General features: G+C 49.8%; 1 protein-coding gene across 3 annotated transcripts in view; it reads left to right on the top strand.

Moving 5' to 3' along the window:
* The window catches only part of MYBL2 (MYB proto-oncogene like 2), a 39904-nt gene that overhangs the window by 10408 nt on the left and 15934 nt on the right, over positions 1 to 13562 (top strand). The window contains exons 1-8 of one of the 3 annotated variants that reach the window (XM_084645342.1): positions 1002 to 1212; positions 3493 to 3586; positions 4325 to 4396; positions 6471 to 6563; positions 8400 to 8620; positions 8768 to 8924; positions 9826 to 10098; positions 12238 to 12612. In XM_084645342.1, coding sequence (XP_084501468.1) covers positions 1193 to 1212; positions 3493 to 3586; positions 4325 to 4396; positions 6471 to 6563; positions 8400 to 8620; positions 8768 to 8924; positions 9826 to 10098; positions 12238 to 12612 — 1305 coding nt within the window. In that variant the 5' untranslated portion in view covers positions 1002 to 1192. Of the gene's footprint in view, positions 1 to 1001; positions 1213 to 3492; positions 3587 to 4324; positions 4397 to 6470; positions 6564 to 8399; positions 8621 to 8767; positions 8925 to 9825; positions 10099 to 12237; positions 12613 to 13562 lie in introns of those variants that run through there. The other 2 variants (XM_084645343.1, XM_084645341.1) reach the window with 2 other exon arrangements.

The following is a 13562-nucleotide window of genomic DNA, read 5'->3' as shown; positions in this document are numbered from 1 at the left end:
AATAATATTCTCTTCTGTATGACTTCTAATCTTCAAACACTGTGCAAAAATTAATCCTCACAATGCCCCTCTAAACAAATGGAGAAAATCTTCTGTTGCCTGGCATAGAAAGCTGCTTCTTGTTTACTCAGAGAACAAGGGCCATATTCAGCCCTGGAATAACCGTAATTTAGCACATATGTAGCTTTTCTCACATGTAGATCTCAAAGCCCTTAACAAAAGTGAGTAGGCATCATTATCCCTGTGTTAGAGATGAGGAAACTGAGGCACAGAGAGTTACATGACTTGGCCAAGGTCACGGAGTGTGTCTGTGACATAGCCAGGAACAGAGCCCAGGTCTCCTGACTTGTAGCCCAGATGCCTTCAATGGGATTGGCATCCTGCGTGAATTTAGTTTTAGTAGTCTGACTGAATGTAAAGGCTGTGTCTTCGAGGCATGTTGAGCCTGGCCATAACAGGAAGAGAGAGAGGAGACCGATGAAAGCCCACAAAATCAATGGGGATTCTGCTTGGGAGCAGAGATCTGTCTCTGTAGGTCAGCTTTCAAGATTGGTGCCTTACCATGCAAAGTACATTCAAGTCTGCTAAGTCTGACAGGGAGACGGTGACCCCCCACGAGAGCACCTAGTTTTAAGGAACTAACAGACGTTGGGTTTGCAGACCCGAAGCACCCGCGTAGGGTCCCTGCCGTTCCGAGGCATTGATGCATGCATGCATTTCTTTTTGCACGCCTAGTTGGACATGGACGCCTGTATTTTGCACCCGTCCTTTGCATGCCTGTATTTCACATCCATTATTTCTCGCTTTAATAAGAGTCGGGGGCGGGGAAGGAGGAGAAAGGGAAGGAGTTTTTTGCAAGCGGCCCGCGCGCGCCTCTTTTACTCCCCCCCGCTTTTTTTTGTTCCTCCCTCCCTCTCTCCCTCCTTTTATTTTTGCGCTTCTCGTCGCTCTCGCGCAGGCTCGGCTGGTCCCCGGGGTGGAGTTGGCGCGAGATAGGAAAGTTGCCTCCTGCGCTGTACGCCGGGCAGGCGCGAGCTTCCCCCCGCGTCCAGCCCGCCGCGCGCGCTAACCGGGGCGCGCCGGGGCTGTACCCCCGGCAGAGGCCGGCCCCGGGGCCAAGGGGTGCGGCACCCCCCTGGCGCGCCCCTTCGATTTTCTCGCGATTGATGTTTTTAATGCACAAAGGGGCAGGATGGCTCGCAGGACCCGCGGGTAAGTTTCATGCAAAAGGGGCGAGCTTCGTGCCCGCCCTGGGGGGCAAGCTGGGTTTGTTGCATTGCACCCCCCTTCCCCATTCACCCCCTCCCAGGTATTTCAGGGGGGAGAATGCACTCCCTCCATTTCCTTTCCCCTTTATGGGGGACACGCAGGGGAATCTAATGCACAGAATAATTCTCCCCATAACTGCTAGGAAGGGGAGACTATCAGAGAGTGGAGGGCAGCCTGGGATCTGGGTTAAAGTGCTGCTTTAAAATGGCCTGCTTGCAAAACTTGAGGGTGGGGAGAGGAGCAGCCATGTCTGGTATGGAACAAAAAGTTTTTTGACTCTCAGGTGATCAGGTCAGTTTGGAGCTGGTGAAAGGTGCCAGTTTGATTAAAAAGTCCTTGGGGTAAGGACGGTCACTGATCAGATGGTAGGAGCAGCACCCAGCCCAGTGAGGCCCTGGTCTTGTTTCTGGCCTCTGGGTGTGTTACTGTGATGAAGACAATAGTTTACAGGCAAACCAAGCTATACTATAACACAGACTAAGTGGTTCATCAAAAAGTATTAGTCTCCAGGTGTAAGGACCAGGCCTACCCAATATCTTGTCTTTCTTTTTTAACCCATATTCAGTCTGAGATTGTGTGCTTAGATGAAAGCTGCTTGCTCCCTAAATATTGAGAAGGAATCAAAAGTTCAATTTGTTTCCTCCCTCCTTCAATAAAAATTACAGCTCTTAAGCCTATGGAATCAAGTCCAATTGCTCTACCTATCTGAATAAGGGAGCTGGAGGCTGGCCTGCGCCCTGGGCTTGGACATGGGTACAAAATAAAGCAAAAGGCTTGCGCTGGGCTAGTGGCTCTCAAACTGTGACCTGTGAAGAGCTGCCTGGTCACATGGTGCTGGTGGCTGCTCCTCCTAAACCAGTAAATAATATTAAATACTTCCCTAATGTTATTTCGATGTGAGTAACTACAAAGCTGTCGCGGAGATCGATGGCATGTAATCACCAACGTGAGAGAAGTGGGGGTGGGCTGCAGTCATGGAGGCAATGTGAGCTACTCATGAAGAGGTGGTCTGTGCCTACAGAGTATTTGACTGTGACTAGACAGTTGGTGTGCTGTGACTGCTACTTATTTCACTGATCCTAAGCATCTCACTGTCACCTTGGCTGGGTTTGAACTGGTGACCTAACTCCCTTGGGTACTTAATTATGGTAGTATCGATGTGTTTCATAGTCTTTAATGTGTTTACCCTGACAAAACCCCATGAGGTGGGGCAGTGCTGTTACCCTGTTGTACAGGCACAGAGCGTATGTCTACATTGCAGCTGGGAGCCTGACTCCCAGCCCAGGTAGACAGACTTGAGCCAAGTTAGCTCCCTCAAAATAGCAGTGTGGACGCTGCAGTAGCTCGAGCTAGTGATTTGAGCTCAGACGCAGGGGCATGGACTCTGGACGTTGCATCCTAGGCTAGCCACCTGAATCAAAGCCTACCCAACCCCCTAGGTCCAAGCTCTGGTGGCTAGCCTGAGCCTCTGCTGCAATGTCCACACCACTGTTTTACCTGGCCTGGGAGGCATGCTCCTAGCTGCAGTGTAGACATACCCAGAGAGGCTAAGCGACTTGCCCAAGGTCACATAGGAAGTCTGCGGCAGAGAGAATCTAGGTCTCCCAAGTACTAGGCCAGCACCCTAACCACTTGGCCATCCTTCCTCTCTAAAAGTAAAAAGCTGCACATCTTTTTTTAGTTTTTAAAGGGTCCTTGTCCCTGTGGTGGATGGGGATTTGACTCTTCCCGGGGTTCTGAGGTGCCTCACTTCCACCTGTCTTTACCGAGAAGAAGTTGTGCCAGGGCCTGCCAGGAGTCAGCTCCCCACCTCTACCAACCACAGGCAACACAACCGGTGTGACACCACCAGCTTTCAGTAGAGACTTTACGTGATACTCTTAGGTGAACTGATATATAAATACCAGACTCCGGGGATCCCTGTAACCCATATGCATCTTTGTGGCTTCTGTCACAGGAGTTGAGCTGTGCTCCTTGACACTGTTTGCCAATAACAGAGCCTGATTTGCAAAGATGCTCTCCTAAGCAGAGAGTGCAACCCCTACTTGCAGGTAATTACTTGATACCTAGATTGTTCAGGTGAGGCAGCTGTGTTTGGGAAATTTGGCCAAAACTTTGTGAAAAGGCCCAGGAGCAGAGTCAGAGCTCTGGGCTGCACTGTGGTATTTATTCCAGCTGCCGCATCTCTCATAAAACAAAACTAATGCTCTTGGTTTTGTGTAGTGAGGAGCAAGATGAGCTGCATTACCAGGACACAGACTCAGACGTGCCAGAGCAGCGGGAGAACAGGTGCAAGGTCAAGTGGACTCACGAAGAGGTAGGTGACAACAGGGAATGTGTGTTGTCTCTTTGAGCGGGTGGGGATAGGGTGACTGGGGGTGGGGGGAGAGAGGAGGTAGGTGTAAGGCCTGCTCTTTAGGGCACCTCAGGACTTCCTGTATAGAGAAGCTGTAGGGTGAACTGTCTACACTACAACAGCTCTTCCTGAGCCCAAAGGGCAGGGCTGCAGCATGGTGTGGCGGATGCAGTTAAAACATGGTTTAGCCCTGTCTGCCCAGCAAAATACAGCCCTGTCTGAGCCATGTCAAGGGCCTACCACGCTGTAATCCAACAGCCTAGACCGGCTTTCAGCCTACTTCTCTATGGGGCCTAAAACACACTGACTGGAGCACAGTTTGGCCTTGTCCATGCAGTTTGAATCAAACCATGTTAGAACATAGGTGGGCCAAAGCAGTATTTAATTACAGCAGTTGAACGCTTGTTTTCAATGTGTAGCCTGGGCCTGTGTGCTTAAAAACTTATGCCAGCCATTTATGGCCCAGGTTAGAAATCCTGCCAACTGGGCATTGCTACAGACAGCTGGAGTGATGATGGGTTTGGGTAGTTGTTGGGGTTTTTTTTTTTTTTTTTTTTTTACATGACTATAAATGGCAGGACAAAGATTCAAGCCCTTCTCTCTCCAGCTGCTATACTTAGTGACGTGTCCCTTGTACAATAGCATGGCTGTAGCATCTTGTGCTTGTGGGGTGAAAGCTGACCCCTTTGCTCTTCGCAGGATGAATGGCTGAAGACGCTAGTGAAGCAGTTTGGACAGAGCGACTGGAAGTTCTTGGCAAGTCACTTTCCCGTAAGTGGAGCTGCAGGCGGCACGGGGCGAGTTCGGAGCTTTGGCACTTCTTGTGCCCAAAGTGCTTTGCAGCTGTGAGCTAGCGTTGGGTTTGTACAGCATCTAGCACAACGGGACCTGGTTCCTTACTGTGGCTCTGAAGTTCTGTGCTAACACAAATAATAATATTGACCCCTCAGAGCAGCTCTGCAGGGTGGGAGAATAACTAACCCATCTGAAATGGGGAGGAGCTGGGATAAGAACTCGGGGGTGTCTGTCGCAGTTTCCCATGCTTGGTGCATTAGAACACAGACCCTGTTTTGACTGCATAAGGCAAAAGTGTGTGTATAGACCACATGCTCAAGTTCTGTGCATTGGTGGGTTCTTTGTGCAAACCTCATTCCCTTCTGTAGAGATGGTAGCACATGGCATGGGGGCCCTGTCAATAGTCAGCCACTCCCGTGCTGGGTGTCTCTCATTTTCTTGAACTGCTGGTTTCGAGCTTCTTTCCTGGCCCCCTGCTCATCACAGATTCCTAGATTCCAAGGCCAGAAGGGACCATTGTGATCATCTAGTCTGAACCCCTGTATGACACAAGCCAGAGAACTGCCCAAAAATAATTCCCAGAGCAAAGCTTTTAGAAAAACATCCCATCTTCGTTTAAAAACTGTCAGTGCTGGAGAATCCACCACAACCCTTGACACGTTCCAAAAGTTATTCACTCTCAGTGTTAAAAACGTACACTTTATTTCCAGTCTGAATGTGTCAGGTGGCCACATGGAGGGCAGCATTGGTGAGGAGGTCCCTTAGCACCCTCTGGCTGGGCAGAGAAGCTTGGGATGGCAAGCTGAGCCAGCAGCCTTGTGTATAGCAGCAGCTATACTGTGGGGCATCACAGGCTGGAAGGGAAGGAGGTTGGCTGGTAGACAACCTCCTTACCTGCAGCGGGCAGAGTCCTCTACAAGATGGGTTGTGGTGAGGGTGGATCTAGGCTCAAGCAACTTTCCTCTCCCCACTGCTTGCCTCCTCAGACTCTTGCCCACAAAGACTGGTCTGTTTCACCCTCCAAGAATGGGAAGTGCTAAGCTAGGAGGGGACTACTTCCATGGGCATCATCTGTGACTAGTAGCTGTTGGAGTAGCTTCCAGTCGCCAACGTGACATAGGATGGGAGCTCCCGTGGAGCAGTGTGAGCTGGAGAGAGAGGAGCTGGGAGCATTTGGCTGAAGCTCTGGGAACTGGAAGAGCAAGCTCTGAAGGGTTGATGCTAAGGACGCAGTTGACACGTTTGGACAGAATCTCTTTCTGCAGGGGGTTGTTTGTAAACTTGTTCCATGCCCCAGCATGGCAGAGGCAGTGAGTGAGGCTGTGTTTGTGGGATTTCAAAGCTGGCTGGTGGCACTAGCAGGGTTTCTCAAACTGGGGGGCCCAACCCAAAAGGGGGTCGCAAGACTATTGTAGAGGGGTCGCAACTGCTGGCCGGGCTCCCAGCTCTGAAGGCTGCACTGCTGCTGGCGGCAGTGCAGAAGTAAAGGTGTCATGGTTGGTGGAGCGGGGCAGAGGGGCTGGTGTCACAGCCTGAAATATTTTCAAAGGCGGTCCCAGCAAAAAAAAAGTTTGAGAACCTCTGCTCCAGAGACTGAAGTCTTCTGTTTATCCACCTGACAAGGACAGCAGTGCCGGAGCAGGATTCCCCTGCCCATGCATTTGCCATTGTGCTCCAGGATCAGCAGGGACCGTCTGTAAGGTTGAGAGAGGAGTTTGGTCTCTAGGGCCCATCTCTACTGACCTGGCTCACAAGGGGGCCAGTGTGTGTTTGTGGTGTGGACACCTCCATTGGGAACAGGGCTGAGAACTTGCCAATCTCATTTCTCACAATCTCCGCCGTCACATCATCACCACCCTTGACCACTGATGTGAGGTGAATTGTGGCAGGGTCCCCTTCCTGGCCCTCTCCTGAGCTGTCCACTCCTAGCCTGGTTATCTTTTGAAAATAAAACGGCCAGCCCAATATGGAAGGTTTCCCTCAGTTGCTCTGTGTTGCTCTTGTCGTTGTGGCCTCTGTTCTAACTCAGGCTCTTAATTCCCTGGCATAGAACCGCACCGATCAGCAGTGCCAGTACCGGTGGCTGAGGGTGTTGAATCCAGACTTGGTTAAAGGGCCTTGGACCAAGGAAGAGGATCAGAAGGTAACTTGGTGGCAGCGTCACGGTCAGTGGGTTCGTTGCTCTGTGTGGAGGACACGAAAGGTGCTGGATTTTCAGTCTGGAAGTCCTTTTACATGTAGCCCAAAAAAGCAGCACTCGATACCCTCCTGTGCACTCAGTTAACTGCTTTTGAGCTGCATAATAAGGCATTGTTTTTTGACCTGTAAAGCTCTAAATGCCCTGAGCTTTGCTCATCTGAAAGACCGCCTCTCTCCCCATACAACACTGCTTGAGCAATGATCCAGCAAGGTGTGAACTTGGGGGCTAGCAGTGAGAGGAAAGGACGTTTTTGACAGTTGCTACCTCATGTCATTTTTTCTGCCTCGGTATCTTCTGATCTACCCTTTCCTGTCCAACTCCCCTGCTAACCCCTTGTCTGTGCCTTTCTCACCTCACGCTGCTTCCTGCTGTTTCCTCCTTTCTGTGCACCCTGGTGCTTGCCTGTACGCTCTGTCCTGCATGTCACTGTGAAAATCTGCTGCCTTTCCTGCATCTGTGACCAGGTCCCTTCACATTACATTGCATTACGACGACTCCTCATCACTGCTGGGGCCCTCCACTACTCCACTTCTGTCAGCGTCTCTCCTTCCCTCTTTGTCTGTGCCCCTTTGTGTGTCCTAGACTCCGCCGTCTTTACTTACCAGGACGTTCCCTTTGTTTCCTTCCGCTGTTGTCTCTGCCAGACTGGGTAAATGAAGCTGCTTCACCATGTATACCTGCTTCCTCATGTTCTTCCACCCCCTTTTACATTGCAGCTGATCTCTGCCCCAGCAACTCTGTGGGAGTTGTGACTGCTTGTGCAAGGTGTGTTGCCTGTCTATACGAGATTGTAAGTGATTTGGGGCAGGGACTTGGTCATCTGATGTCTATAAAACTCCTTGCTTGGCATTATAAAAATAAAAATCTGCCAACAATCTGTCAGCCAAGGAAGGCTAGATGGGATGGGGACTCATTTGGGAGCCCATCAGTCGTGCTTCTTAATCAGCCAAGTGGGTCTCTGGGGAGAAATACAGAGAGTAGCCTACGTTATTACTCTCTCTCTCTCTCTCTCTATATATATATATATATCTATATCTATAAAAATATAGTGCTCTCAGCTTGCACAGCACTTCACAGAGCCAATAAAGACTGATTCCTTGCCCCAAAGTGCATAGAGGATCAAGGGAGGATCAAAACAACAGACAGATGTAATACAGGGCAGGGTGGAATGAAGATGCAAAAAACAAGGTTGCATGGTCACTTGGGGCTAGCATGGGTGTCTACATTGGTTTTTTAGTTAACGTAATTTAATTGTGATTAGAGCTCAGGCTGCCCACACTGGCACTATAGCTGGGTGCAGAGTTTTAAATATGCTCACGTGATTCACATGCTGCGGATATAGTCTTGCTGGACCAGGGAGAGAACTAGGAGGAGGACGGAGTTTGTCAGTGCAGTCACGTTCCCCATGGTACAGATGGAAGGAGGAGCCTCAGGACATGTCACCTGATCAGAAATGGGCACATGGTTTAAAATCTATCACCCACATTTGTACCGTGAAGAGTTCTTCCTTGCCCCTGGCATAGTGACTTTTGCCAGTACAGAATGGCAGCATTTTACACACACGTGGCACTGGTGTGAGCGACAACTCTAGGTGCAGAGTAAAGGAGACTCATGCCCCCGGGTCTGAGTGATGGGTTCATGTAGACTCTCCTCTAGACAGAACTCTTTTCACTGTGGCATCCACGGGTCCCTGTAGAGACACTGAAGGTGGAAAAAGCAAACCTGAAAACGAGTGCACCTGATACCCATTCATTCACTTCATTTTCCTTTTGTTTCAAGGTAATTGAATTGGTTAAAAAATTCGGCACAAAGCAATGGACACTGATAGCGAAGTACCTGAAAGGCAGGCTGGGGAAGCAGTGCCGGGAACGCTGGCACAACCACCTGAACCCCGAGGTGAAGAAGTCCTCGTGGACGGAGGAGGAGGACCGAATCATTTTTGAGGCTCACAAAGTTCTGGGGAATCGCTGGGCTGAGATTGCCAAGCTGCTGCCTGGGAGGTAGGGCCCTTGCCTGATGCTAATACCTTAAGAGTCAGATATGCTGTTGAAATATGTGTATCTGAGGGATGCTGAGAATATGGATTCTTAATTTCATCAGGAGCCATCACCTCTAAAATGCACATTGACTGTGGCTTTTCTCTCCAGGACTGACAATGCTGTGAAGAACCACTGGAACTCCACCATCAAACGGAAAGTGGACACAGGAGGTTTCCTCAGTGAAACAAAAGACTCTGAGTCCCTGTACTTGTTGGTGGAAGTGGAGGGTGAAGAAAGCCAAAGTGTCCAGAGTGCCGGGAACCAGGTACAGCACCAGCTGGCTGATAAAATCTTGCAGTGGAAGATCTTGCATTTTGGTTGATGGTGAGGTGTGCATTGTTCTGTTAATGCAGATCAGAGACATTAATCCACAGCCATGTTGCCCTTCAGAATGAATGTGCCAAAGCTGTGTGCCTGGCTGTGCTGTCTGTACCCACTAGCTTGCCACGTTGTCAGCCGGGAATAGAACTCAAGAATCCTGATTCCAAAACTCTTCTCCTGTCTAGAAAGTAGTTGTGTAAGCCACTAGTGCAATGCATGTTCCGTCCTTTAGTGCTGGTCCATAGAGAGGATAACAGGCTGGTTCTCTGAGCTCAAGTGGGAGAGGTCTGTGATGTGGATCTGAAGAGCCTGGGTACAAACCCTGCTGATGATGTATGTTTGTTTGGGTAAAGGGGTGGTGGTGGTGGTGGTATTGGTTTTTTTTTTTTTTTTTTTAAACCTAGGAAATTACATACAAAAATATACATTAAAAGAACATTAAGTCATGCTCTCTAAAGTTAAGAAATGCCTGATGTAAGGGTGCCTGTGTAAGCTTAGTTCAGTTATTCTTTGTGTGTGTGTGTGCAGTGTGGCACAGGCTTTAATTACATGATCACATACTGATTGTTTTACAAGACTCCTCCATTTGGTGAAGAGGACTGTAAGAAGAACAAGGATAATTCTGTTGTGGTTAAGACACTGGACTGGGGCCTAGGGAGCTGGGTTGTATTTCTGGCTCTGCCACAGATTTTCCATATGATGCTAACAAGACTCCAGCACAATGCATACGCACAAGGGGAACTAAGGTTGCACGGGGGACCTCAGGCTTGGCACTCCCTAACCCCTGAGAGCTTGATTTTGCAACCTTAGCGTTCTTTTGATATATGGCTTTTGTGTTTTCAAAGAAAAACTTACATGCTAACTGGCCTGCTGATACCTTGGAAATAAAGGAGGAAGAAGCCAGTGAGGAGGAAGCAGCTGGCTTCCAGGAGCTGCCCTCTGAGCAAGTAGCTGCAACACTGGCAGAGGACAATGCCGAGGGGGCCCCAAAGGACGTGGCACCTGAAGACACATTGCCGGACGGCACCTTTCCATACAAATGGGCAGCTGACACTGCCAACTACTTGAGCCTGACTTCGGGACCGGCCTTTACGGAAGCTCTGGACATGATGGAATCGGTAAGAGGGGAGTGATGTCTTGTCTCCTAATACACACCTCTGAGAGGGAGGCAAATGGTGTGGCCCAGTCCCACAGCCCCCAAACGATCCTTGTCGATGCGTTGGTTTCAGTGGGGCTGCTTGTGTGATTAAAGACTCCAGGCTTGGGCTCTGGCAATTTGTTGTGGGTTCTCACTACCTGCTTTCAATCCCGGAATGCTCAAGGCTGCAACCCAAGTCCCAATCTAGTCCTCGGTTTGTTTCAACCTGAAGTCAGTTACACAGCAAAAGCTTAAACTAGGGGTTCTCATACTGGGGGTTGGGACACCTTAGGGGGTCACAGGGTATTACGTGGGGGGTCGCGAGCTGTCAGTCTCCACCCCAAACCCCGCTTTTCCTCCAGCATTTATAATGGTGTTAAATATATAAAAAAATGTATAAGAGGGGCTGCACCCTTTCCTATGTGAAAGGGGTCAGCAGTACAAAAGTTTGAGAACTATTGGCATAAACCTTCCCACAGGGATGTGATTGACTGGCTAGCCCTGGCCAGCCTGCCTCACAGCTGCTGCTCAGAGCATGTCACAGAGGAGTTAGGTTAAAAATATCAGTGGGACTTGGCCATCTTGTTTAAAATGGACCCTATTCAGCTTTCCAGGCAACTAGCTTCTCCGACTGACCTTCCTATTCATGGAGGATGTTAGACGGGGGGGAACATGACCCCATCTGGATCCATGCAGATGTGGGGCAAGAAGTGAAGGACTGAATCAGGACTGTCCTTTCCATTGGCAAAGCTGTGTGGGGACCAGGACTGAAGTAGCAGGCGGGAAGCGAGGCAGAAGAGAGGGGTGTTGACTGAACTTCGTGGAAGAAGCTTGGGCTGAGACTGTCCAAGTGCCTGCGGAGTTTGGGAGTCCACTTCCCATTACATTGAATGGGAATTGGGCTTCCAGTTCTCTTACACAGCTTTGAAAATCTCAGCCTTGTAGAGAAACTGTCTGCATTTTCCTAGGCATGGTGTACACTTAAAAGTTTGGTTGACATAGCTGCCACCCCCTAACCAGTCTCGACTCAGCGTTGTCAACAGAAGAATGCCCCTGTTGGCGTAGCTACCGTTGTTCTGGGAGATGGTGTTCCTACACCGATGGGAAAACCCCTTCTGTCTGCATAGGCTGTGCCTATACCAGAGGGGGATGCAGAAGAGCCTTCAGGAAGGTGGGGCTAGGGCCAGCCTCCACGGGGGGCGGGGAGGGAGTGCCACCCAGCTCCACGGGGTGTGGGGGGCATGACGGGGGTTGGGGGCACGAGGTAAAAAGTTTGGGGACCACTGGTCTAGGCTACGGGGTTATACTGGTGTAGCTCTGGTGACATAGCTATGCCAGTATAGTCTCTCTAGTGTAGACGTACCCCTAGTCTCTAGTGCTGCTAAGTCTGTTACTGTCATGAACGCTAAATGCAGCCCCAAACTGAAGTCTGTTGTGGGGGATTCATTTTAATTAATTTTTGAGTTTCTTGGCCTTGCTGATCTTAAAATGTATTGCAGGATGCCACTGCCTTCAGAAGGGCCAATGTCTACAGGAGGAGCGCTTTACTAGTGTAGGAATACCAGCAAAGCGCTCCTCGTGTGAACGCAGCTGATATCGGTTTAGCTTATACCGCCCATGCTCCTGAGTGAAACAAGCTATCTGGGCAAAAAAACAGCTTTTCCAGTGTAACTGTGACTACACTGGCCCAGCTGTGTTGGTGAGGGATCACGTCTCCTCGTGCCCTGGCTGACAGAGCTCTGCCAGCAGAAGTTTGTAGTGTAGCCCTGGCCTTATGTAGCATGTAAATGAAATGTCCCTGCAGGCAACAGAGGGCGCAGTGCGGGCCCTGGGAACTACAAGGGTTAGATTCTCCATTCTCTTTGTGCAGTTGCATCGAGCAGTGCAAAGTGGATGTAAAATGCTGCCGTATTGATTTGCACTGGTGCAAAGGACTGCATAGTGTGTGGAAGACAGACTTGGGCCCCACGTCTTTTATAGACCAAATGTTCAGTCTTTGAGGGTCCTTGGAGCCTTTTGCTAGGCCCTGCCTTTGCACTGGTCTGTGAGGTTGTGTCCTGTGGCGGCTCAGGACGCTGCTCGTTCTTGGCCATTTCTAACCGTCTCTCTTGTCTGGTAGGACCCAGATGGGTGGTGTGACCTGACTCACTTTGACTTGCCTGAGGATCCAGCTGCTGGCGACAGCAGCAGCAACAGCCCGGTCAGGCAAGCCCCCAGCAAGCCCACAGCTCCTGTACCCCATGTGACGGAGTATCGCCTGGATGGCCACACCATTTCAGACCTGAGCAAAAGCAGCAAGGGCGAGCTGATCCCCATCTCCCCCCGCTCAGAGGTGAGCTCTGGCACACCGCCCTCGGTGCTCAAGAGGCAGAAGAAGAGGAAGATCTCCCTCTCGCCCGTCACGGAGAACACCAGCTATTCTTTCATAGACTCCTGTAACAGCATGACGCCCAAGAGCACCCCGGTGAAGACACTGCCCTTCTCCCCCTCCCAGGTATATAGCTAGATGGGAATCAGGCTGTCAGGATTTCTTCCCCGCTCTGAGATCTAGGGTTCAGATGTGGGGACCCGCATGAAAGACCCCCTAAGCTTGTTCTTACCAGCTTAGGTTAAAAACTTCCCCAAGGTACAAACTTTGCCTTGGCCTTAAACAGTATGCTGCCACCACCAAGCGTCTTACACAAAGACCAGGGAAAGAGCCCACTTGGAGACGTCTTTCCCCAAATATCCCCCCAAGCCCTACACCCCCTTACTGGGGAAGGCTTGATAAAAATCCTCACCAATTTGCATAGGTGAACACAGACCCAAATCCTTGGATCTTAAGAACAATGAAAAATCAATCAGGTTCTAAAAAAAAGAATTTTAATTAAAGAAAAGGTAAAGGAATCACCTCTGTAAAATCAGAATGGAAAATACTTTACAGGGTATTCAGATTCAAAACACAGAGGATCCCCCTCTGGGCAAAACCTTAAAGTTACAGAAAACAGTCCCTCTTAACACGGGGAAAATTCACATAAAACAAAAGATAAACTAATCCGCCTTGCCTGGCTTACCTATACTGGTTACAATATTGGAGACTTGGATTAGGATGTGTTGGAGAAGATGGATTTCTGTCTGGCCTCTCTCAGTCCCAAGAGAGAACAACCACGTAAACAAAGAGCACAAACAAACCCCCCACAAGATTTGAAAATATCTTGTCCCCTTATTGGTCCTTTGGGTCAGGTGCCAGCCAGGTTAGCTGAGCTAGTTAAACCCTTTACAAGTAACAGGATGTTGCCTCTGGCCAGGAGGGATTTTATAGCACTGTATACAGAAAGATGGTTACCCTTCCTTTAATATTTATGACACAGGCGAAGCTCATTCTGTTGCTGTCTGCTTGGGACACTGTGCATGAATTAGAGGGTCTGTGCTGGTACTTTATTTATTGGCCATAATGCAGTCGAC

The sequence above is a fragment of the Lepidochelys olivacea genome (genome assembly GCF_965140295.1).
Source record: "Lepidochelys olivacea isolate rLepOli2 genome assembly, chromosome: 13".
NCBI classification, from domain to species: domain Eukaryota; kingdom Metazoa; phylum Chordata; order Testudines; family Cheloniidae; genus Lepidochelys; species Lepidochelys olivacea.
The sequence above is the reverse complement of the archived record's forward strand: the minus strand, read 5'-3'. Positions and strand labels throughout refer to the sequence as shown.